At 36.1% G+C, this 25,865-nt stretch overlaps 1 protein-coding gene across 11 annotated transcripts in view; it reads right to left on the reverse strand.

Moving 5' to 3' along the window:
* ROBO2 (roundabout guidance receptor 2) overlaps positions 1-25,865 on the reverse strand; it is a 604,834-nt gene that overhangs the window by 534,439 nt on the left and 44,530 nt on the right. For all 11 annotated transcript variants that reach the window (XM_032594777.1, XM_032594772.1, XM_032594775.1 and 8 more), the window contains exon 2: positions 5,236-5,562. In XM_032594777.1, coding sequence (XP_032450668.1) covers positions 5,236-5,562 — 327 coding nt within the window. The remainder of the gene's footprint in view (positions 1-5,235; positions 5,563-25,865) is intronic.

The following is a 25,865-nucleotide window of genomic DNA, read 5'->3' on the forward strand; positions in this document are numbered from 1 at the left end:
TTTTATCAAAGCAAAAGTCTATCAGAGCTAATCTGTAAAGTTTTTGTATTTTGCTTTTGAAGTAAGGAAAGCAAAAAAAAAAAAAATATATATATATATATATAGAGAGAGAGAGAGAGAGAGAGAGAGAGATCGGTTTCTCTGTGACCCCTGACCTTTGAACCACAACCTCCTTGCCACTAAAGCGTTCAGCACCTCATTTAATCTCCCCTCTCTACAGTGGCATAGTGCTGAGAAAAGGAAACAGAAAACATAATCTGGGGACTTCATCAATTTTTCATGAATTTTCATTTAGGCCAGAACCCCCTCTTACCCTGGTCGATAGATCAAGCTGCTGTCATATATTTACCACCTGGGGCTACAGCTGCTATCTCTAGGGGTTACCACTGACTCAGGCTATATCACAGGCAGCCACAAAATGTGTAAGGACCCCTGTGCTCCTTCTGCTCCAAACACAGGGACAACTGGTATTCACACTGAAATCCTATCTGCATCAGCTATGCCTCCACTCTCTTGGGCTCACTGGAAAACTGTATTAACATCTTCGGTGCCAGGTGCTTTGGTGGGAATCCCACAATTCTGTTTCCCAAATATGTAAAAGTTGCTTTCACCTGAATACCTTTCTTGAGTTCAAGTGATTTGAAAAGTACTTTCTGGATTGCTTTTTTTTTTTTTTTTTTTCTTTACAAACTAAGAGGGAGAAAGCAAACATGAGGTAAGTGATTGGACACTCCATATCAATGATGCCCTCTTGAATGTTTTTTTTTTTCCTCAAGCGCATTATTATGTCACATAAAACTGAAGTTTGTATGAAAGGAAAACAAAAAAGTGTTTTTACAGTATGGTAAAGAATGGGCTGACTTCTCTACAACCTGCCAAGATAGATGGTTATCAATAAAATTGCACATTTCATTTGACAGCAGAAACCAAGATTTTTGAAATTAAAAATGAAAATCAAGGCAAAGCAAAGAGAGTCCAAAAATTACCGTATTTTTTAATCAATAATCTTTTCACAATAAAAGTTGTAACAAGTTTGCTACTTATCCGTATACTCTTAATCACCTAGATACCAGAGATCAGTAATTCTCAACTGATTTTGACCCCTCAAGACACAACTTGCAGTCCAGAGACATTTTTGGTTGTCACAACTGGGACGGGGGGGGGGTTGTGTGGGGGGAGCAGGTCTTATTGCCATCTCCTAGGCAAAGGCCAGAGGTGCTGTTAAACATCCTGCAATGCAGAGCACAGCCCCACAACAAAGAATTATCCAACCCCAGATGGCAATAGTGCAGAGACCTAGATACCTTGCTCTAGTTCCCTCACAATCCACTCACAGCTAAATTCTTGGGAGAATGGCAGCATTTGCCACCCCAATTCCACCGCTGATTCATTCTTCAGCTGACATGTTCACTTTCCACTCCTAGAGCCCACAGGTACTTTTTATTTAACCGTCACATGAGATTTGCATTGCAAAATACTTTTTCTTTATTAAAATTATTTCCTTTTCTTGTCCCTTCACTCCCCGTACGCCATCACGCTGATACCTCTCAGCGCCTCCTGAGCCAGTACTTCCTTCCTTTGTCCACCATTAAATATGGGGGTTCCAAGCAACAGGAGTGACCTCAGCCCTTATTAACCATCCCTGACTACAGCCTGCCTGGGCAGTCATGTCTACTTCTTTTTCTCCTTTCATCACTTTACCCTCTATGTGGTAAAGACCTCTCTTCTCAATTCTAGAAACTCCCTTTTTAATGGAACATGAGATATGTTTACCTCGAGGTCTCATTGGTATGTCAAACAATACAGCCAAAGCTCACCTCAATCTCCTATTCCCATTTCAGTTGTTTCTTCTCTCCTGTACCCACCACCCCTACGGATGTAGCACTATAGACCTAGTCACTCGACAGAAACAAACAAACAAAAAACCAAGGAAGCAACCACTGGGAATCATCTCATATCCCCTGAATCCCTAAACTGACCATAAAGTGATATGCCTTATAATCTCTAAATATGACTCATACTATTTCCTTCTTTCAATCTTCACTGCTATTTTCAGTTCAAAATCTGATATATAGTCTTTTCTGAATGATTTGACAACTTATTGACTCATCTCTGACTTTAATCATCATCTCCTTAACCCAATTTTCAATTCTCTTTCAAGGACTATTTTACATAACAAAAAAAATCTACTTTCCCAACTTATGGTGCTCACCAATCTTTCAAGCTACCTTATAGTTCTCATACACAGTGTTACTAGGCTTCCATTCCTTCCTTTACTGGATGAAAAAGAGATGTGTCATAATTGAGCATTTAGGTTACGTGTTCTAAATTATGAAGGCCAAACATGTACCTCATCTATCACTATTGTTGTATCATTTTATTTAAAAATATATACCTTGGTAACAAATAATACTGAAATACCACAATGCTTTGACCCAAATTTCCATATTAATACATTTTATGAAAGACATAAGGAAAGACAGATGACTGATGATCTAATGTGAAAGAGATGAGTAGCATATAAATGGGTATTATTTGATCTTGTGTTGCCTCAAATGGCATGAACTGTTGACACGGCATTAGAAGAAAGAATTTTATTCACTAGCTAAATCCAATTTAGAAGCCTTCTTGTTTTCCTCTCTAGGTCAAAAAGTATTTTTAGAATTTCTCAAAGCTCATTGATTTAAAAATAAAAAGTGCTACTGTCACATTACACAAGAAGAAAATCATGGTTTAAAATTTTCCTCCTAAAACAAGTGTGATTGATTATTAATGACACAAGTAGGAAAGCGAGCAATCTTTAGATTAAATAAAAACACAAGATGAATGCATGTAGGGAAGAATTTTAACAAAGCTAAGGTTCAGGGGAAAAAATGTTTATAGCTGCCCAAAAATAAAATGACTGGCAATTTAGATAAACTTTAATATTAAGAAGAAAAATTAGTTGAAGATTAAAAACAGATATTTGTTGCTGAGTAGATAAAATTTTAAAAAAACATTTTAATTAAAAATTCTTTATTGCTATTTATGGAGTAGGCCAAATTTCAATTAGAGTGTTTTCCCAAATATGGCACAATTCCCTAAAATTAAAATTAGACTAATCAGGATCTGGTCTTCAAATCTCCATTAACTTATTGCCTAAGTCTTCGTCACTTAACCATCACGGGCTTCATTTTATCTATAAAATGGGAGAATAATGCCGATAACATTTCCTATAAAGGGAGGTGGGGGGGGGGAAATCAATGGAATTTGACATTGAAATATTTCAATGCGTTTGAAAAATTCCAGGAATAAGATATTTCAAAATAAAAATAGAAGAGTCAGGAATATTTATTTTTGAGGTTTTTGTGTGTACATTTCAAATCTCACTAAGCTGCATCTAATTTAGCTACTTTTTGAAGTCAATTATAAAAATGAAATTACCTGGGACCTTGTGCAAAATAGCATTGCTAGCTAAAGTTCTAATGCCCCTATCGCAAAGTACTTCACAAAACAAATTTGGGTTTTAGAATTCTTGTAGCCTTTCCTATTGGACATACACATTTCAAGCATTAGTGTGTTTCAGATTTCCTGGTACAAACTGTAAATCAAAAGTTCAGACACTTAAGAACAAAAGCTTCCATCTAGGTAGCTGAAGAAGAAATCATATGATTTTATTTACTAAAAGATGCTTCCCTGTGTAAAGCTGACATATTCCAGAGAATTGCAACACACATATATGCAAGTTTCCCAATCCAGTTTGATAACATGTAGCACATGAGTATAACTACCAAGTTTAATTACAGACATGAGACGTTGAGCTATTATTTTGCACTCCCTTCCCAGCTACATAAATAAGTCTCATGCATCTTGAAGCATCTCAATTTTCTTATCTATGAAGACCTACTGGTACAACCAGAAAGGTGAAGAGTAAATTTTTTACATCCAATTGTTACCATCTTATTAATGATCAATTCCAGATAAAATCTTTCCACAGAATAGCTAATATCAAAATTTCATGGTACTGTTTAAATTAGGACACAAATTTGATCCTTACCTATAAACCATAATAATAATAATAATAATAATAATAATAATAATAAACAAATCTATCATGTATTTTAATACATTCTGGAAAATAATGTATGAACTTATGAAGGCAATGTTCACATAGATGCAAAGCATTGACCTCTTGACTTACTAGTGCTATTCGGGCTATCTGCTGAACAAATATATATATATATATATTTTTTTTTTTTTAAGTGCCAGAGGTCAAGCCTTTAACTATTGCTGACTCCCAAGACTGAACAAGACCCTTCCATGTAAACATTTTGTCCTTATAAAAACCAGGTTTCTTCCCTGACGAGTTTTGTTGGTAGAAAAAATAAACAAATAGAGTTGTTGTCATTGTTCCTGTATTCTCCCCTACACACCTAGGGTAGTGATTCCTGAGTTCAGACTGGAAGTAATAAAAGAGTTAATATAATCTAGGGAGTATATTCTTTTTAAGGTCGTTTGTTAAAAGTTAGATTTAGCAATACTAACATAATAATATAATATAATATAATATAATATAATATAATATAATATAATATAACATAATACGCTATATATAGATAAGTAACACAAACAGGTATAAAATACTGAATTTATGCCCTATATTTGAGGCCACGTTAGACATAAATTTTGCATTTCAAAATAGCTGACTTTACGGGGCGCCTGGGTGGCTCAGTCGGTTAAGCATCCGACTTCAGCTCAGGTCCTGATCTCACAGTCTGTGAGTTCGAGCCCCACATCAGACTCTGTGCTGACAGCTCAGAGCCTGGATCCTGGTTCAGATTCTGTGTTTCCCTCTCTCTCTGCCCCTCCCCTGCTCATGTTCTGTCTCTCTCTGTCTCAAAAATAAATAAAAACATTAAAAAAAGTTTTTTTTAATAAATAAATAAATGGCCGACTTTAATACTTGATTATATCTTTCATTAATAATTCCAGTTTTAAATATCAGCATCATTGCCACTTTGCTTTAATGTAAAAGCATAATTTCCACTTTGATTCAATATAAATAAATTTACTGTAATACCATAGCTTGACATTATTTTGACCAGCTTTCTTTGGAGAAGGCAAAGTAAAATTATGCACAGTGTGTTGACTTTTCTTCTTTAGGTATTAAGTAGCCACAGGGACAAATCAAAGCTTACTAAAAATAAATCAAAGTTAAAGTGCACGCCATTTATAAGATTCATTGTGTTTACTTACATGCCACTTCCAGAGATGCATTTCGACTCACTGCTTCACCGAGATAGTTCCTTGCAACACAAACGTAGCTTCCTTCATCAGGTTTGCTTCTGCGCCCATGTACAATGCGCAAGAAGAATAAGGACCCGCTGGGCAGAAGCATCCTGTGAGACCGGGGATCATCCTTGTCAGTCTCCACCCGCTCACCATCCTTGTACCACTCAATGGTGGGCGTTGGCCGGCCCTCTGCCTTACAGTTCAAAGTGGTGGGCTCTCCCTTAGAGACAATGACATCTGAAGGGTGCTCCACAATCCGTGGCGGGAAGTCTTCCTGGCGAAGACGAGATCCTACAAACAGGACAGAATGAAGACAAGCTTTAACATTTCCTTATCTATAGCTCTTGTTTGGCTTAGGTTCACATTGAAATCCCCAATTATTCAAAATGCCCTTATTACTATTTTATTCATGCTTCATTCTTTGGTTCTTCATGCAGCTCCTAAGTCGTTGCCAGTCCTTTGCAGAATGTGATAATATACCATTGCCTTAATATGTTAATTCTGATGAGTCAGGTTTAAATTTTCCATGAATTGTGACAAGCAAAAGTAAAAGAGAATATGAGATTTTCTGTTGGGCGCTAAGAAGAGTAAGATTAATCTCCTATCCTTGAAGTGATTACTATCTACTGGGGGACAAAGCCAAGTGGGCAACTATCTAGAATATACAATGCAGTGTATCATACTGGCATTGTGTCATCAGATTTAACATAAAAAGATAACCCACAAATTATATACAAATATTAACTCAATTTAACAGATAAGGAAGCATCTCAGGAAATGACATCAATTTCCCAGAAATGTAGAGGAAATAAGCTGATGAGGCAGGATTTGAACTCAGGGATATATGACTGAGGAATTCAAGTATAAATCATTATATTAAAATAAAATAAATGTTGCATGGAGGTCCAAGAAATGCATTACAGGAAGAGAGTAGAAAAAGAAATGTTAACTTTAACTGGATTATAATGAGGCCTCCCCAGAAAAGGTGACATTTAATTGAGCTGTAAAGAATAAAACTATGTAAATAGAGGGGAAAAGACATTCAAATTGAAGAAACAATGTGAGAACATGAGAGTATATGCATAAATAATATATTTCATAATCAGGGAGGAAATTGATATGGCAGGTGGGGGTGAAGGGTAGTTTTGGAGCCCAGAAAAAAGGGCTTTAAATAACATGCTAAGGATTGTGATCTTCATTCTATATGGCTAACAGATTTTGAGGGGGCAGTGACATGACTATCTGTATTAGATAGTTTTGGTGGGCAGTATAAAAGATAAAGAGCAATGGAGGCAAAAGGAGAAAGTTACTTAACTATTCTGGAGAACAATAAAAAGAACTTGACTTTGAGAAATGATGCTGAAGGTAGAAAAAAGAAGACAAAGGCATACCATAAAATAACCCTTGATAGAATCTGCTATCTCACCATAGAGTCAGGAAGAGTTGTAGGCACCAATGACTTCCTTGTAAGTACAATGAAAGGGGAGCCATTAAGTGGTAGAAAAAATAGGAAGAAAACAACCTGTTGGTATTTTGAGATCAAAATTTTCATAATGTGTTGTTTTATATATTTTTAGTTTATAAGGTGTCACTGGCCATTATTTGTGAAAGGGTCTTACCAGGTCTTGTGCATAAATCTAACAGAGATGGTGAAAGAGATAACCGTGTCAGTTGGGGTGCCTGGGTGGCTCAGTCAGTTAAGTGTCAGACTCTTGGTTTCAGCCCAGGTCATGATCTCTTGGTTTGTGAGAGCGAGGCCCATATCAGGCTCTGTGCTGACACTGTGGAGCCTGCTTGGGATTCTCACCCTCTCTGTGCCTTTCCCCTGCTAGTGCTCTCTCTCTCAAAATAAATAAATAAACTTAAAAAAAATAACCATGTCTGAGGCCATAATGATAGTCTAGATACAAGTTTTAACATTTTCCAACCAATCATCTAATATTAGCACATTTCAGCTTCAAAAATAAATAAATCTGAGAAATATTAACTTCCCAAGGTTGTTGAATACAATTTGTTATCTCATCAGATCCAAGAAGGAACTTAAACATTACAAGTGCTGGGTACCTAAAGCAAAAGAGTACAAAGGTCAGAATTTATTTTTTTTTTAAATGCACTAAAAAAAACCCAAAGCATATAAATATGGACAGGTAATCACCTTGTGCATCACAATAACAAAGAAGGTTATATATATATTGAAAATACTGGATCACAAAAGCAAATGAGGAATTTCAAGAATATAAAAAGATGTATTTTTAAAAGAAACGATCAGAAAAGATCTCAAAGTATTTAAATATGAATGTTTAATCACAGTGGCAAATCAGTAACATATTCCCAAATGTAAAGATCTGGTCTCAGAGCCATACAATCTGATCCTAAAATGGAACAACAGTTAATCTTACTCCTCATGTAACAGGCATAGAGGCTACAATCACCTTGTTTAGATACCTTTCTTGTTCTCTAATTTGCCACGTGCACTTATCTGCAGCCCCCCCATGTCAAAGTTGTTCTGTTATTAAAACTAAGCAAGTCAGTCATCCATGTTATTAGAGTGCTCTTCACTTTATCACATAGTTCCCCACCTTATTTGGCAGTTGGCCCAGATAAGGCCTACAAAGAACCTGAAATACACAAATACTTATTAAATAAAATAGAAAATAATGGACTTATAAAAGGAAAAAAGGCAAAATATCTAGCCCCTTAGCACTTACACCTAGAATCCAGCATGTCCAATAAGCCCTCAGAGAATTTTACCCACTAATCACTATAGCATATGTAAACCTAATCTGGTGTTGTCACCCTGGGATATTCTTCTAGTCATTGTATTCCCACTGTTATAAAAACTTCAAAAAGACATCTACAATCTAAATGGAAGAGGTAAAACTATCCATTAGAAGAAATTATAAGAGCAAATTTTCATGACCGTTGAGTTAAGGAAAACTTTCTTGGACACCAAAAGCACATGCAACAAATCAAACAGATAAATTGGACTCATTGGATTTAAATATTTGTGCTTGGGGGGGGGGGGAATCAAAAGAATGAAGAGACAACCCATAGAATCAGAAAGAAAATATCTGCAAATCATATAGCTGATAGGGGACTTATACCTAGAATATAAAGAACTCATAGCATAATAAAAAAAAATGCAAATAACCAAATTTTAAAATAAGCAAAGGATTTGAAATAGATATTTTGCAAACAAAGCCAGACAAATGGCCAATAAGCACATGAAAAGATTCTTGACATCATTAACTACTAGGGAAACATAAATCAAAATCTCCAGTGAGACATACTTCACACCCAGAAGAATGGCAATAATGAAAAAAAAAAAAGTAAAATAACAAGTATCGCCAGGGATGTGGAAAATCTGAAAGCCTCATACATTGCTGGTGGGAATGTAAAATGGTGCAGCCACTTCGGATAATATTCTAGATTTTCTCAAAAATTTTGGAATTAACATATGACCGAACAATTCGACTTCTGGGGATATAACTCAAGAGAAAGGAAACCTTATAGCCACACAAAAACTTGTACATGAGTCTAATGTAATGTTCATAACAGCATTATTCATAATAACCAAAAAAAAAAGAGAGAACCCAAATGTCCATCAACTGACTAATACATGTTGTACATCCACATAATGGTATATTATTCAGCAGTGAGGAAAGAATGAAGTCCTTATACACACTGCAACATGGATGAACCTTAAAATCATTATACTAAGTGAAAGAAGCTTATCACAAAAGGCCACATATTACATGACACCATTTATATGAAATGTCCAGAAGAGGAAAATAGAGACACGATGCAGGTTTGTCATTATCTAGGGTGGGGAATAGGAGTTGGATGTGAAGGGGTATCAGGGTATCTTTTGGAGGTGATGAAATATTCTAAAACTGATTACGGTGATGGTTGCACAACTCCGTGATAATAATAAAAGCTATCATATTGCACACTTTCGATAGGTAAGTTATGTGGCATATAAATTATTTCAGTAAAGCAATTTTTAAAAAGTTATGGGTAAGGCATTGTGAACAAGCTTAACATAAGGGGTAAGAATTCATATTCACCCATGCCAACAATTAGGTTATTATCTTCATTTATAATTCTTGTTTTGAAATATAATCATCAGGTCAGCAATATCCAACAGGGCATAAAATAAAGCTGAAAGGTTTCACCATATAGGTTGATAGATACACAAACAAAGACAGACATGTAGATCTACAGAAATATATCTAAATTTTAAGATGTTATTAAAACTGAGGGGATTAATTCTGAACTCCCTTAAATTCAGACATTATGCAATATAGCAGTGACCTTAAGATAGATAAGCTTTAGGTAGGTAGTGAATTCTTTAAAACTGTACAAAAATGGGTACTCTTGTGTGGGCAGAACAGGAGAATCGTGAGGGGACCAAAGATTTCATCAAATTTGCAAAGAGGTCTGGGTCTTTAAAATTAGGAAGGACCACTAAAGTACTAGGTATGCTACATTATTGGGCCAAATAACCCAATTATTTCGTTAAAAAAAAAAAAAAAAAAAAAAAGACAGCTGAGTTGTCAGCCAAACTTAATGGGGATTCAATACTGAACAGTAGAGGGGGCTGTACTTTACATGAAGTGTCCTGAAAACTGTTGAACTTTGACATCCAAAGGCAAATTGGAAAATACAGGACTCCCAGCCCAACCCAGGACCTACACAATCAAAATCTGCACCCCCTCAGGGATGCCTCTGCAGGCAAAGTTTGAGAAGCATTGTTGTAACCAGTTTTTGCATGGCCCTCCCCTAAGAACGTTTTTACATTTTTAGTGTTGTTAGAAGACTAAGGAGAAGGAGGAACAATTAAAAAGAAGGTAGAAGAGGAAAGAGACCTCATGTGGCCTAAAACGTTGGAAATATCTGCTGATACTTTACAGAAAAAGTTTGCCAATCTGCTTTAGAGTACCTGTTTGTCACTTTCCATTAATAACTAATTTTTTCACTTATATTTCTTTTATATAGGATCATAAAACTGTTTTCTCCAGATTTCAGATGGGAAAAAAAAAACAACTTTGACTGCAGTGTTAATATTGCTCATGTAATTATTTGGGATTCTTATACGAACAGATCGGCTAAGCAAAATATCAGATTTACCTGCAATTCTAACTTTACTTGCAGCAAGTCTAGACACCTTTTTATTTCAATTATTAATAGGACAATCACATAGTCACGTGTTTGTTTGTTTTTTTAATTTTTAATGCTTATTTATTTTTGAGATAGAGAGAGAGAGAACATGAGCAGAGGAAGGGCAGAGAAAAGGAGACACAGAATCTGAACCAGGCATCAACACTGAGCCCAACAAAGGGCTCGAACCCACGAACTGAAATCACGACCTGAGCTGAAGTCGGATGTTTAACCAACAGAACTACCCAGGCACCCCAGTCAAGTTTTAATTAAAAGCATTTTATTCAACTTTCTTCATCTCTTATTTAAAAAACAAAACAAAACAAAAACAGAAAATAGTCACAGGGACTTAAAGATGAACATCCAAATGTTTATTGTTGCTAACCATGAAAGTAAACTATAAAACAGCCAAGTGACTTGTTCATAATTAAAGAGCTAACAGAAACAGAATTAGAACTTAAGACCTTTAATCCAAAATATTCAGGATTCTTAAAAACTGGATGTAAGAATAAGTAAAGAACGCACATTACAACTACCCTAATTCCAAAACCCTCCTCTAAGTTTGACTGAAATGAGTCAGATAGATACCTCTAATCACATTTTCCTTGGTTTTCAAAACATAATTCTCAGACTACCAGCATCAGCATTACCTGGGATATCTCCTTAAAATGCAGATTCTTGGTCCCCACAGTGAACAAGAAGCATCAGAAGTTACAAATGGAAGAGATCTAAGACACTCATTTTTGGTGCTGACCAGGAGAAGGTCATGCCCTCTGACCTGGTCTAAACTGGTCTGGGAAGTCATGACTTATACCTGGCAACAAATTAGTCAGGTGCATGCAGAAGCATCTTTGAATGAGGTTCTAAGCACCCAAAATTACATAATGGATTTTTTCTGCTTCTCAGGGATTCTCAAACAATGATTTTGAAATGATCGTTGGTAAAATATTTAATAAAAAAACAAACTGAGTAGTTTATTTGCTCTTCAAATGTTAGAGAGTTGGAGTAGAAGTATAAAATCCTAACTCATAAATATATTTATAAATATATTTAATATATATTTATTTAAATATATATTACTCAGTGAGTGCTAGAGTAACTTTTGTTTTTAGAGTGACTTCAATTACACAGTATAATAAAAGAGAATAAAGCACCTAGAAGAACACTTGTTGATTTCATTTCAGAGGTAAACTGCTCCTTCCTCATTGTTCACTTAGAGTATAGTATTTCCTTGAACTAAGCTTTACTTTTCACTCATATTTCACTCATAGTGAAAGCTATACTTTTCACTCTATAGTCATATCTGGTCAAGTTAAACAACACAAACTTTTCTGATTTTTTTTTAAAAGGAAGAAGAAATTCTTGGCAAATACACTCCCTCCAGCCAAATTTCTGTGCAGCATCTGTTGTTTTTTCCTAAAAACAGACACAGTACTATCTCCTAGTTAATAATAACCATGTGTTTTGCTGTTGTTATTTTCTTTTTTGTGTGTGCAAAAAGTACCTTTATTAAAGCATAGGGATAGGACACTTGGGCAGAAAGAGCTGCACTCTGATTGTGAGGAGTGACTGATTATATATGTTTAAGTTGGGGGTATGCAGGTAGAGATAAAGGAAGTCTCTAAAGGAATTTCATATGTTAAAGAAGACTTACAGGATCCTGGAGGTCTGGCTATTGTCAAGCTAAGGTTGATTTTGACCTCTAACAAAGCATTAAGACAGTTATGAATATTTTCAAAAAAAAATCCTAGTAAGACTAAGCCAGCAAGGTTCTCTCTGATTACTCAAATTTTGAATGTGACCAGAGATACTTCCTGAAGTTTTCCCTCCCTCAGAGAGGTGCATAGTGCTACATGAAAAAAATCAAGGCTTCCTGACCCAACACATTGAGGAGGAGGTCATTGTGGAAGGAAAAAGGGATATGGGTTATTAACCAGCAAATATTTATGCTTCACTTTACCAGGTGCAAATCAGAATACCAAATGACTCATCAGCCAGTTTGGATGATGAAAAGAAATTACACATAGACTACCAGGACATGTAGTGAGCACCTTATTTTTTTTTCTCTTCTATAAACAAAGATTTCCCCCCTCAATATTTCCTCCTTAAAACCCTAATCACAATGCTAAGAGTTGATGTTTTCTGAGGTCATTCTTGCATTAATGTTTTTCTGCACGGTAAATTTTAGCTAGACCAGGTTGATCCCTTTATACTAGATTTCAAAATGAGTTGTTACTGCTTTCTATTTTGCCAAAATAAATCCTATCAAAATTTTCTCCATGGAAAGCAACATATCTCAGTGCCACTATAAACTCCATCCACACTGATTAGTGAGCTAACATAATTTGTAATGAAATGGAATTGATCACTCCATCAAGTCTGTCCTTGTAACTTTTCTATCCTTGAATTCTTCATGATGAATAAATTCTAGTATACTTCCTTTATGAGGGAGGGGGGAAACAGATCATTTTTCCCCCCACGTAAGTCCTATATATGATAGGATGTGGTGAGCAAGTCAATATTCAGGAAACACAAAAACTGTTTTATCCATTTAACCTTAGTAAAACTCTCTCAGGAGATGACCTGATTTGGCAATGAATTAAATAAATTTATAAGATTCTCATTCCTTCTGGAAGCACAGCAGTACCATGTTAAAAATAAGTTTAAATTAAAATTGAGAACTCCAAAAACTACTTATTTACTATAAAATTTCTGTATGGCTTTTCAATGTCATAAAACTAAAGGGCAAAGTATATGAATGGGAAGTGACAAGTATAAAAGATGTTTCTTGTCAAACTTAACAGGTAACCTTGATTTTGGAAGTTTCAGTTATGCACAATGGCATCCAGCAGCATCCCCATTATCCAGTTTTCTAGGCCCAACAGGAAGAAGATGAAGCCACGAAAGACCCTCTCATCTCAAATCCCCACATTACAGATGAGAAGAAAAAAGAAATAGAGAACCAAAGAACTGAAGTTTTTCTCCAAAACTGAGACTACAAGAACTACAGTTACCATATCTAGGAATACAAGCTGTTTTTAGGATGAGTTTTCTTTGTCCATTATGCCTCTTTCTTAGCCATATTTTTTTGGAAATTTAAAATGGAAAGTCCCAACCAAGCACTAGATTTCAGTTTATTTTTGTTTTGGCTTAATTGATTTCCCCCCCCTGGGTCATTGTATGCATTAGGTATATGACCTTAAGCAAGTTACCTAAACTCTCTTATAACACTACTTTGTCATCCTAAAATTGAGGCAAATGGAACAGTAAACTTCTACAAATTCATTGTTTCATAACATGACAATGGCTGTCACATCATAATGGACATAACGACAAGAGAAGATAACAGGTAGCAGGCTTAGATTTACTAGCACAGAGCAAATTTTTAAAGATACATCAGGTAGATTAATGCTCATACTTTTAATAAAATATAAATTAGAAAGTTTGCCTTGATAAGTCTATCAAAAGAAATGGCTAATCAAATGTTTTCTTAGGGAATGCTCCAAAAGTTAACAATGCTTTAAAAACTTTTGTTTAAAAACTAGCTCATGTAACCCTTGTAATTTATTCTTACATTTCTATGAAATTTATTTCCATGGCCAATAAATACATGGTTCTAAAAATCATGTTAACCAAAAACCAACTGCTAAGATAGGGATGCTTATCTTAAAAGTAAATATTTTATGAATTATGTAAAATACAACCTTAGTCAAGATATTTAACATTTCTTTCCTTATTCAGGGTAAACAGGTTGCTATTTTAGGGGAAAGCAACTGAGACAGATTTCATAAAACTTTTTCTCTGAATTTCACAAGTGTATGTCAGGGCTTTATTTAAGTACTCTTAAAAGAAATTGCTGAAGATACTAAAAGTGGAACACATTTTCCATATTTTTTTCCTCCACCTCCTTATGTTATTTAGTACCTTCATTATGTAAGTTTTAATTGCTTTTTATTACACATTTTCTGGCTGCCTAAATCCAATGCACTGAGCCGCCGACCTCACCTGAGAAGGTGGATCTAGGCAACACAGCCCCAACATACAGGGGAAGGCATGACTATTTGGGAAAGTTAGACCAGTCACCAAAAGAAACTGAAGCCAGGAGTAGACACATGGGGATATCTCTACAACATTGCAGAGACATTTTGAAACCACAAACCTGAAAGGTTTTCAGTAAATTTTTAGGAGTGATTTCCTCTGGAGAAATAACAAATTAATTTCCTACTTTATGAATTCATTTTCCAACAAGTCAGTGTGGAGCCAATGTATTAACCTGGACACTCATCCAATACTATTTCAAATCAATTTGCTACACCTTACCATGGTTGAAGGCATTCTTTAAAGAGTGATTTGCCACCAAATCAGAGGTTTTCATGGGTTATGTAGATTTGCCTTACAATGACAAAGCAAACTCTATTCCAGGAAGATATCCTTGAAATTCATCTTCTTATCATCATATTTAAAATATTTCAATGTGGTTTCAAAATTTCATTAGACTTTATAAGAGATATGCAATGGGACAATTTCCAAACTCATTAAAATGTTTAACGATGTTTAATTTTCTAAAAACATCAACATATATTTGATGGAGACTATGAACTTATTTCAAAAATATGGCATTTGTTTTATGTAAGATCCAATGGAGTGATAACATTTAACCTTCTACTTTATTTCTTAAGCAATATATTTTGAAAATTCTGTAGCAATAGTGTTAATCATTGTAACTATAGATTCCAAAGCCCCCAGTGTCAGCATCAGAAAACAACATTCCTAACAGCACTCATATTTTACATGCATGCTAAACTTTGTTAAATATTTAGTCTCTGCTAATTGTGTAGAACTCGTGATATATTTTCCTCTAACCTATTTTATTATAAACTTAAATTGAGATTCAGTGACCTAGTCAATATTGCAAACTTCTTTTACCATATAGTATACTAAAGATTTTTTAAAAATAAAATTGAAACTATTAGTACAATTCAGAAAATTTCTTAAGAGAATAATTGCTAAAGCATTACCCAAAAAATTACAACTGCCACGAGCCACGTATTAGCTGTCTCATGTCTAATGCACACAATGATTTGAGCCTTGTTCACTTCCAATAGACAGTCTACAGTTGACCCTTAAACAACTTGGGGAGGGGGCTGTAGACTCTGACTCTCTAACTCTGTGGACCCCGTAGTCAAAAATCCACAAATCCATGTATAACTTTTGCCTTTCCAAAATCTTAATTACTACTAGTCTCCTGTTTACTGGAAGCCTTACCAATAGCATAAACAGTGGATTAACATATATTTTCTATGTTATACGTATTTTATATTATATTCTTATAATAAAGTAAAATAAAGTAAACAAACTATCATTAAGAAAATCTGAAGGGAAATTCATTTACGATGAATCTGTCTTTTGCTTCAACAGTGTTTGGATAGAAAGACCCTGAGATGCCCTTCTTCCAAGTTCCGACTACCCTCCAACCTCTTTTCTAGCCACAGCCTTCAGAACCATCTTCTCAGCTATACTCTGCCTCCCAGACCAGTCAACAATGTTTTTGGGGGTTTTGTTTTTGTCGGTTTGTTTGTTGAGCTTAGCTCCTTATTGCCGACCAACCACGAGCTCCCATATTCATCAAAATTAGTCCACTGAAATAGGGGCCACAAACAACCCTCAGGTCAACATGTATCTGTGGCCCTCCTACACTTACCTCTCTCTGGGTTTCTATTTTGACCATAAGTGGCTCAGGAGGACAAGTGCCACTTATTTGGGGGCTGGTCGAGGGAATCTCAAGGGTGTCAAGTGTCTCTTGAAAACGCAAAATCAGCCCCGCAGCTGTGCGCTCCCCTAGGAAGTGCAAAAGCTGTCCCAATATAAATCGGTAAAACCCAGGGTGCCGTGGAAGCCACCATGGTCCTGAAGAAGAATCTGAACTAAGTCCTTTTGTATCTGCACATCCTGGGTTCTGCCATGCAAACCTCCACCTCTGTGACTTCCTGGAGAATCACTTCCTGGTTGAAGGAGTAAAACATCAAGAAGATGGTAACCACCTGACTAACCTCCACAGGCTGGCTGGCAGGCCCTGACCCTGGGCTGGGGGAGTAGCGCTTTCAAAGGCTGTCTCAAGAATGCATAGGAGCCTCGAGAGGCCAGTGGCTCTTGGGGAGCCCCTTTGATATCCCTCTTGGTGTCAGAGCCTCTGCCTGAGCCTCTCCCTGCAGGCAAGGGGAAGCTTTTTAACCCCTCTGGAGCCCTCGAGCAAAACGTGGATCAGGTGCAAACAACAAAGCTTTTTATAGCCAGAGCATTACAAAAAAAAAAAAAACAAACAAAAAATGGGTATAAGTGGACCCGTGCAAGTTCAAACCCATGTTGTTCAAAAGCCAGCTGTAGTTATACTTAAGAAGTTGGCCTAACATATGAATCTCACGGCATTGCTCTATTATCATTTTTTGATATGGTTCTTAAGCCACAGATGGGCTCATGTGGAATGGCAGAGAAGAGATGTCAGAAATTGGATGCAAATTTTTGTGAACATCTGTGCATGTGCCTTTTTATAAGGTACATCTTTGGCAGTTAATAGAGACTCTCTTAACAAGAGGACTCTGACTTAAAATTGCTCTTATCCAGGTGCTGGATCAGATTGTGAATGCAGGCTAGTTTCTTACCTTCCCCACATGTTGTTTTCCTTATCTATAAAACCTATCTAATAACAGGACATATCTAATAACATTGCTGAGAAGGCTGAATGATTTATTTCCATGTGCAAAGCACAAAGTAAGCACTCAGTAAAGGCTTACTTAATTAATGTTAGTATAAAGTGTAAATTTTTTAGTAGGATAAACTCTCTCACTATACTCAAAGGAATCTATGGCTCTATAAAAACAAAGGGCTACCATCCACAAAATGGTCTTTTTTAATGCAATAGTATGTCATTCAAAATACAGCTTCTTCCCATCTCTGTACCATGATTTGTTACTACTGCTTGTTCCTACCTACCAATTAAAGGTCATTCTGAATGATATACCCTACCTACATTTCCCCGAAGGCTTCATGTTTTCAACAATTCTGGGCTTGCATTTGTCATATACTGTACTCAGTTTTAAAGATGAGGGGTGCCTGGGTGGCTCAGTCAGTTAAGCATCTGACTCTTGATTTCAGCTCAGGTCATGATCTCACAGTTTGTGGGTGCAAGCTCCATGCTGGCTCTGCACCATCGGTGGGAGATTCTCTCTCTCTCCCTCCCTCTGCCCCTCCTCTGCTCATGCTCTCTCTCTCTCAAAATAAATAAACTTTAAAGATGAAAATATTAGGTGCTAAGTCAATATGTAATTTAAATTCATGAATAAATATATTCTTTTTTTCATTCTGTTAATGGAGCTATATTTAGATACCTAGATTTTGACTTAAAAAAGCCTCTATAACAGCTTAAGAAAGCTTCTACTTTTGTAATTCGTGACAAATTGTATACCTGAAACTTTAGTACCAGACATTACTACCTTGGCATGATAAAGAAATTATTATATATATATAATATATATTATTATCAATATAGTAATTGATATTTAATTAAATATTAGTGCCTAATAATTCTTTGTACCCCTTTAAATATTTTCTTCAAACAGATTATACCATTATCAATTATTTTTCTTTATAAAAATCTTAAAACCAATGTGTGATAAATACATGGGAAGCTTCTATTTCAGGGTTGCTTTTGATCATAAGTTTAAAGAGAATAAAAGAATATCAAAAGACATCTTTCGAAGGCACAATAATATGAGTTAGGTTCACTCATTATTAACCTTAATAATATTCCTGTTACAGGAATATTATTAGAATACTGTCTGAAATTAACTTGCCAGGGGTTTAAAGGGGTGGTTAAAACAAACTCATTTTCTTCCTTTTCTTCCTTTTAAAGCAAAATATTACAATTTTATGAAATTGTGTGCCTTTAAAATAAGGCTAAACCTCTTGCAACAAAAGACTCAAGTCAATGATGAGTACAGTGATCCCAAAGATGAAAAGAAAGATTTTCTCTCAAATGGTGGGAACGGCTATATTATATTCAGGGTTTTTTGTTTTGTGAAATGGCAGGTTGGAATTCTTTTTCTGAAGCCTGTACCTTGGAGAGTAAAGGCAGTTTATAAAGGTAGCTGAATACAACTTGTACTTATCGCTTTGTCTTTCACTGTCACACTCAGAGTGAATGGGTTTTCACAGTTGACCAAACTGAATGGAAGCGACAGCATCACATTTCTGCAGAGTTATTTGCAGGATACACACTAAAATTCACCTTTAAAGTGTTTACTCCACTAAAAACACGCTGGACAAAATTTTGATCCAGAATAGGTTGAAAAAGAGGCCATGTTTAATCAGCTGCAAACAGCTCTTAAGCTTGGAATTAAATATGTGTTTAAATCTTTAGAATATTGTAGAAAAATTTCAAGCCAGCATTTTGTGCCTCACTTTATGCATTGAATTAAAGAATCAATATAAACTTCAGTTAATCTCTTTAAGAAAAACATTCTATCCAGTTTTATTTAGTAAATCATAATGAATTTGATATGACATCTGTTGTAAGGCTATACAAATGGTTGGTTAAATTTAGACTGGAAATCAGAGTTGCTTTAGTCTATTAGATAAAGAATATGAGTTACCTTAATCATCAGTATACCTTTCATTCAAGGGGCCTACTTTGTCTTCATTTTTCTTTATTTACAGTATCTGTTGATGCCTTTAAAAAGTGAGTGATTTAATAAAACTTTAAATTTCCTTTCAAGGGATATCTTCTGTTTCAGAGCAAAATGACCACCAGATAACATCATTACTGCAACAGAAATACCAAGTGTAGTTTTCAGTTAAAAGATTTGGTGTGCATAGAGAAAAAAGAACTTGTTTTTCGACTGAATGGAGAAAAGCAGCAAATGAGAGTGTTATAAATGTTTCAAAATGATCATGTTCTGGTTGAATTATGTTTCGCTGAAATAGATCAGAGACTCAATTCCTTGGGTCTCTCAAAAAACATTTGCAGTTTCTGGAAAACTTACGAAAAATGTTATTTCCCATTCAGTTCATTTACTTTGAAGCCTTATCAGATGAAGGATCAAATGAAACCGATCATCCCCTGGTTTTCCCAGGTTATTACCATGTGGATATGGAATTAACCTCCATCTAGCCACTCTCAAAATGAAATGCCTTCTTTTCACAAAGCAAAAGGAGTGGAACACATAGAATTATTTTGGATTATGCTAAAGGAAAAGAAAACATTGACAGGCAGGGGAATAAAAATGTATAGAGTTATAGCAATTATGAAAGACAAGAATAACAAGAGCTTAGATTAGGGTGCTATTTTTTAAATGTAGGAAGCTGCTTTTACCATCAAGTACTCAATACATCAAACTCTGACAAGTTGGATTTTATAAACAAGCAGAAACTGAAAATCTGGAAGAAAATGAAAAGTATGTGAATTTATGGTTTTTAAAATGTTTATTATTTTTGTGAGAAGGCAAGTGGGGGAGGGGTAGAGAAAGGGGGCACATAGGATGCTAAGAGGGCTCTGCACTGACAGCAGTGAGCCCAATATGGGGTTCAAACTCATGAACTGCAAGATCATGACCTGAGCCAAAGTCGGACACTCAACCAATTGAAGCACCCAGGTGCCCCAAACAGTCGTGAATTTTTAGAGTATAATGTTGTTTGATTAACATTTCATGTAGGAGAGGACTTTCATAGGAGCCAGTAATAACAGTGCTTTGTTCTTTAACAAACTACAACTGACATTTAAAAAAATTACAGGGGAGCCTGGGTGGCTCGGTGAGTTAAGCATCTGACTTCGGCTCAGATCATGATCTCACAGTTCATGGGTTCGAGCCCCGCCATTGGGCTCTGTGCTGACATCTTGGAGCCTGGAGCCTGCTTCAGATTCTGTGTCTCCCTCTCTCTCTGCCCGCACCCCCTGCCCCCTGCCATTCACATTCTGTCTCTCTCTCTTTCTCTGTCTCAAAAATAAATAAAAATTAATTTTTTTAATAAAATGAAATAACAAAATAATTACAGAACATGGTTATTGGTTAGTTGTGTTACAAACTTCCAGAATAAATGGGAGGAAAAATATCTTTGAGTTATATGTAAACTACTGAACTAAAAGTCTAAATTGAGTCTAATAATTCCTGACTCGGTTAATGCCTCTCAAGGTGTGTGATGTAGGCCTTGTTCTCTTCCATGCTTACCACAGGGAACCCATCCCCATTCACCATGACAGGTATTGTTTATATGACAAGAAGGGTCAAGTCTCCAGGTAAGGGAAGCTCTACGCTTGGTCCAGTTGCCCACATGAATGTTCAATTAGAATCTCAAATTCCATAAATCTCAAAACAGATCCCTCACCTCTCTCTCCTTGTTCTACACCCCATGCCCCTCATCTTTCTGACATAAGCCCATTTACTTCAGGTCCCTCATGCTAGAAATCCCACTTAGAAGGATTAACTCTTTAATTTCTTTCACATCCATTCAGGCATAGATTCCTATGGATTTTTCCATTCTTCCTTCTTTCTCTCATGTTATATCTGCCTCTCAGTTCCATCCCTCTCTAGACTTGCATCACACTATCATTATTCCAAAAACTTCACAGTTTATCTGTTCCAAGTATATACTATTCCTCTCCCTTGTCACTCCATACCCAGAAAAATATATATAAGGATTTCGGAGAGCTAGGTATAACTTCTTTAAAGAGACAAATAAAGAAGTAGGTTAGCCAAGTAAATCTCAAACATTCGTGGGATACTCTAAATTCTTCTCATTCCCTTGGCCAGTAGAAATCCATTTCTTTGGCCAGCTGAATTACAAATTGCACTTTTGTAAGTCCAGCTTTTGCATCCAGGATTAAGCAAATTGCCCTGTGAGTCCTATGATGAAGCACAAAACTCTGAACCAGCATGCCAGGGCTCTGCATTTACTTGGACAGTGCTTCCTCATGCTTCCATAATGTCTTTGCAACACTGATTTATAGTCAAAGGTGCCAGAACATCACTTAACTACGTTAAAAGTTGGCTGTGTCTCTCCATTTCTGAGTTCACTGAAAATTTGAAAAAATATGTCAACTGCAAGGGGAAAAAATGAGATGCAGAAGCCTCCATTTCCTGGAGGTAGTTTATACCTGATATATCTATCTGAACTTCCTGTACTGAAAGCAAGCCTGTGGGACAGCTGATTCATACGTATCCAAAAGTGACGACGCAAGCATCGATAAAATCTGGCTGATTTTTTCTATTTGGCTTTCGAGTGCCTTTAAATATAAAACAGAGAAATATTACCTAATAAATAGGGGTCTCAAGTTAATTTCTGAAAAATGTTTGTGAGATGATTAGCAAAAATAAATATTAAATAACATGAAACCATGTAGTAGCACTGATGTACTTGACATGCATTCACTAGCCTCAGTATCTGTATGTCTGATATGTGGGATTTGAACTCACGTATGCAAAAACACTGAAACGCAATTCACGGCAAAACTATATCCACTGTCTAAAGCCTATCAACATAAAAAAATGGGGAGATTGTATGGTCATTAGTTGACAACTAAGTGATTCCTTTAATTATCCTCGTTGGGGCTCAACAAGGTATTAAACACCCAATAATCAGTCACAGAAACAAAGGCATGAATGAGAGCACAATGTCTGGCTTTGCCAGGCTCCATAAGCACCACCTTGATGTACTGATGGTTCTTAATAAAGACAAGACTCCCAATTAGATGGCTGACAATTGAAAACTGAAGCAACAAACAGGAACAAGGGACTGATCCTCAGTACTAAATTATTTCTAGGTGGCATTGAATACTCTCACAACAGCAAAAGACAAATTTGGAGGATCGCTTTTTACTACAACAAGGAATTCTGCTTTACACTTTATGTTTTGCAAGCTTACATCTTCGTTTGATTTTCTACTTTCTTCTATATTTTGCTGGAATCCAGCTTGATACACTCTCTCATTATGATCAGCTTGCACTGATGAGTATACAGTTAGAAAGATGGGCCATATGCACTGCTTAAATATAAGACCCTAAACAGAAAGTGCATAGATTCTGGATTCAGACATACCTCAGGCTCAATCCTGGCTTCTAGAGGGCAGGTTATTTTTGAAGCAGACAATATGAGCATCAGATTCTTTTGCCAACATTAAGAGTGTCTCCAAAAACTACCCTTGTTTTGGAGTCTGGGAAGGATGTAGAAGCTTCAGGTGAGCATGGGGGAGGAGTGGCCATTTATATAAATATATCATATATCATAGCACATATCTATCCATATATCTACCTATCTCTGTCTATCTGTATCTATATCTTTATCTGTATCTATCTCTATCTATATATCTTATTCCTACATTAAGAGCATTGCCCGAAGAGCTCATTGCCTATAGAATTTCTTTGTTAAGCCAAAAATTTTAAAACACTTAATACGCTTTTGTACAAGCCACTGCTTTCCTCCACATAGCAAAAATAGAAATTCTTCTTGCCTGCACACTGGCAGGCAGCCCACATTTGCCCGTACTACGATTATTTCTGAATGACTTGGCACAACCTTTAATGGTATGCTTCTTGCATCATAGGATTCGATGTTCCATTTTTGCCCATCTCATCGCTTTAGCCTTCAGAAGCTGTATTTGCCTGATTGCTATTAATACAGGGATACTTCTGCATGGCTGTCCTTAGATTCCATACTCTTGGGCTGCCTTACAAGGGAGACCACCTTTGGATCTCCACTGGCTCAGTTCCTTTGGACGGGATCCAAGACAGGCTGCCTGATGTTGAATTTCACTGCTGTGTCCAGTGCTGTAATATTGAGGTTCCTGTGTCAATACCCTTTGGATTTTAAAGAGTCATGTTCCCAATATAAGCCTAAGCACTTAAAATGTTGTGTTTCTTTTAATTTTGTTTCATCAAACTTTTTTCTCTAATGATCAGGTCCAAATACTTTATATCAAAATGGACAACAGTAACAGCAACGTGCGATTTTCTATAAACTCGCACATAAATAGCACATGCGCATGCGCGCACACACACACGCGCACACACACACACAGGTATAAACACAGTCACAGAATTACAGGAACAGAATTTTTCTCATTCTTCTCTTCAAGGAGGAATCTGGCATGCAGCATTAATGTCAAACTTGAGTCATTAAATAAAACTTATAACTCAAGTGAGTATCTTATAAAAACCAAAACGTAGAGTATATATAATTACATTATTGGATTAATATAGCTACTCTTTTTTTAGTGGAATTGTGCCTAGTTATTAACGCCAGACTTAAAATAACTATATATTTATGAAGAGGAACACGTGAGCAAAGATTTTAAGCTTACGGTACTCATGCCAAAGGCATAGGCATGAGTATGCATGAGGAAAAGGACACAGGTCTCTCTGTCAACTGTGGCTAGCTCAGCTGAAGGGAGCTTTCCAGTTCTTGGCAGAATAACAAATTCTCAAGCAGAGAGGGGATAAGGGTGAGATTTTTTCTTCTGTAAGTAACTTAATGAATGAAGTACTAATTAACATTATGGCATTGATAAATGGAGAGAGAGATTAGGGATGTACTCGATATTCAGACCTTCGCAGATGGACTGTCAAAGCCACATTAATTCCTATCTCATTGGAGCATCTGCTTCTCCCATAATCCACTGCCCCTTGGTACGAACAACACAAACTGTTGTGACTCAATTCGATTTATATCAATCTAATTTCTCTTAATCCAATTTGTATTCCAATCTACTACCTTCTAATCACTTAAATCTTCAGCCTCCATCTGGTAAATTTTCTCTCAAAATTAACCGAGCAGATGCCTCTGCGATTGTATTCCACAGTCAAGCTAATCAGACCCTCGCAGTGGCCTATAGAATCCACTGAATAGGTACGTGACTTACGGTGTTGCCCTTCCAGTTACAAACTCTGTGAGGTAGGAAGACCATTTTATCTATCATTAATTGGTTCATTTGCATAACACTGCTTGGGAAGGAACACTGGTCGCAAAAGCCAAGAGAAGAAAACTATAGGAAGAGAGCAAAATGTGCTCATTTGTCAAATGAGCTTTGCAATTCAATCTGTCTTGTTTTTAGGTTAACAAAGGTGAGGTGAAAATATTGTTTGATAGTTCATGGTCTTAAAAGCTACCCTCTGCATGCTATGGGATTAGAGGAGTTTTGTCTATTAATCACAAAGTCATTCTGTGGTTAACAGAATTTTGGTTAACAAACATGTTCTTAAAATAAGCTTCTGAATTTCAGAAGTCTGCACTAATTGATTCACCAGAACATATGTGATATAAACAATACAGCCCCTGGCTAACATTGACTTTCACTCCCATGGAAGTTCCACTGTGATCCATAATTAATGTCACAAATTAAATGTTCCCCTATGAGCAGACTGGACAGCACTACCTGTGGAATAAACATCATTCTGAAACACAGAGTAATTAAGAAAAGATGTAAATAAATAAAGGACCAGGACATATAAAAACAAACATTATATTGAACTACTTAGAGGTAGAATTGATTTTCATGTAAGACTTAGGAGATTAATTTCATTAATTTATAGCCATACTTTTTACATAGTGTGTCCCGATAATATTGTAAGTTTGTTTTGTTGTTTTTTTTCAAATTTCAAGGCATAATGAAGAGGAATATTGCAATACTCAATGTGGCCACATAAGAAATTATCCTTTAGAAAACTTTTGCCATTAGAAAAACCTGAAAGATTAGCCAAGTAAACCATTAAATCTAGAACATAGTCTATCTTAGCCTGAAGAATGTCTAAGAAATCAGTCTCATTAACATTATGAGACAGAAAAGTATCAAAATGCCTTCATAAAACAAAACATAAACAATTGGATTAGAGTAGAAAGTGAATTTGTTTCCTCAGTTCTGACTAGAGTAAGATAAAAAAGACATGGCCTCATGATCAGACAAACACAGTTTGAGAAGTCAGACAACATTGGACCTTCTGAGAAATTGGTAGAACAAATAAACTGGGGTTGGGGGAGCAGACAATGAGAGACAGTGAGTGATCCATTCCTCTATCTCAGCAGAAAAGAGTGAGTGACACAACCACTCAGTGATAAAAGCAACCACTTCTGGACCCAGTTCAGGTTCACATTTGCTGTTCTTAGCCCAAATTGTTTCCTCTGTAAAGTGGGTTGAAAATTATATCTGCTTCTATATACTGTGTTGACGATAAAATGAGATCACCCAGGTAAACCACACTGCTTAAATTCTAAGTCAGCATGTGAATATAAGACATTAGGGCCATTTAAGAACATGGAGTCTGGGCTCAAATTGGAGATCCAGACCTAGGAGTTGGGTAAGTGCAGGCAACTTACTAACCTTCTTGGTAACCTGGTGTAAAATAATGATGATAATATCTCCTACCCCATGTTAGGGGAAGAAAATAATTAATA

The sequence above is a fragment of the Lynx canadensis genome, chromosome C2 (genome assembly GCF_007474595.2).
Source record: "Lynx canadensis isolate LIC74 chromosome C2, mLynCan4.pri.v2, whole genome shotgun sequence".
NCBI lineage: Eukaryota > Metazoa > Chordata > Mammalia > Carnivora > Felidae > Lynx > Lynx canadensis.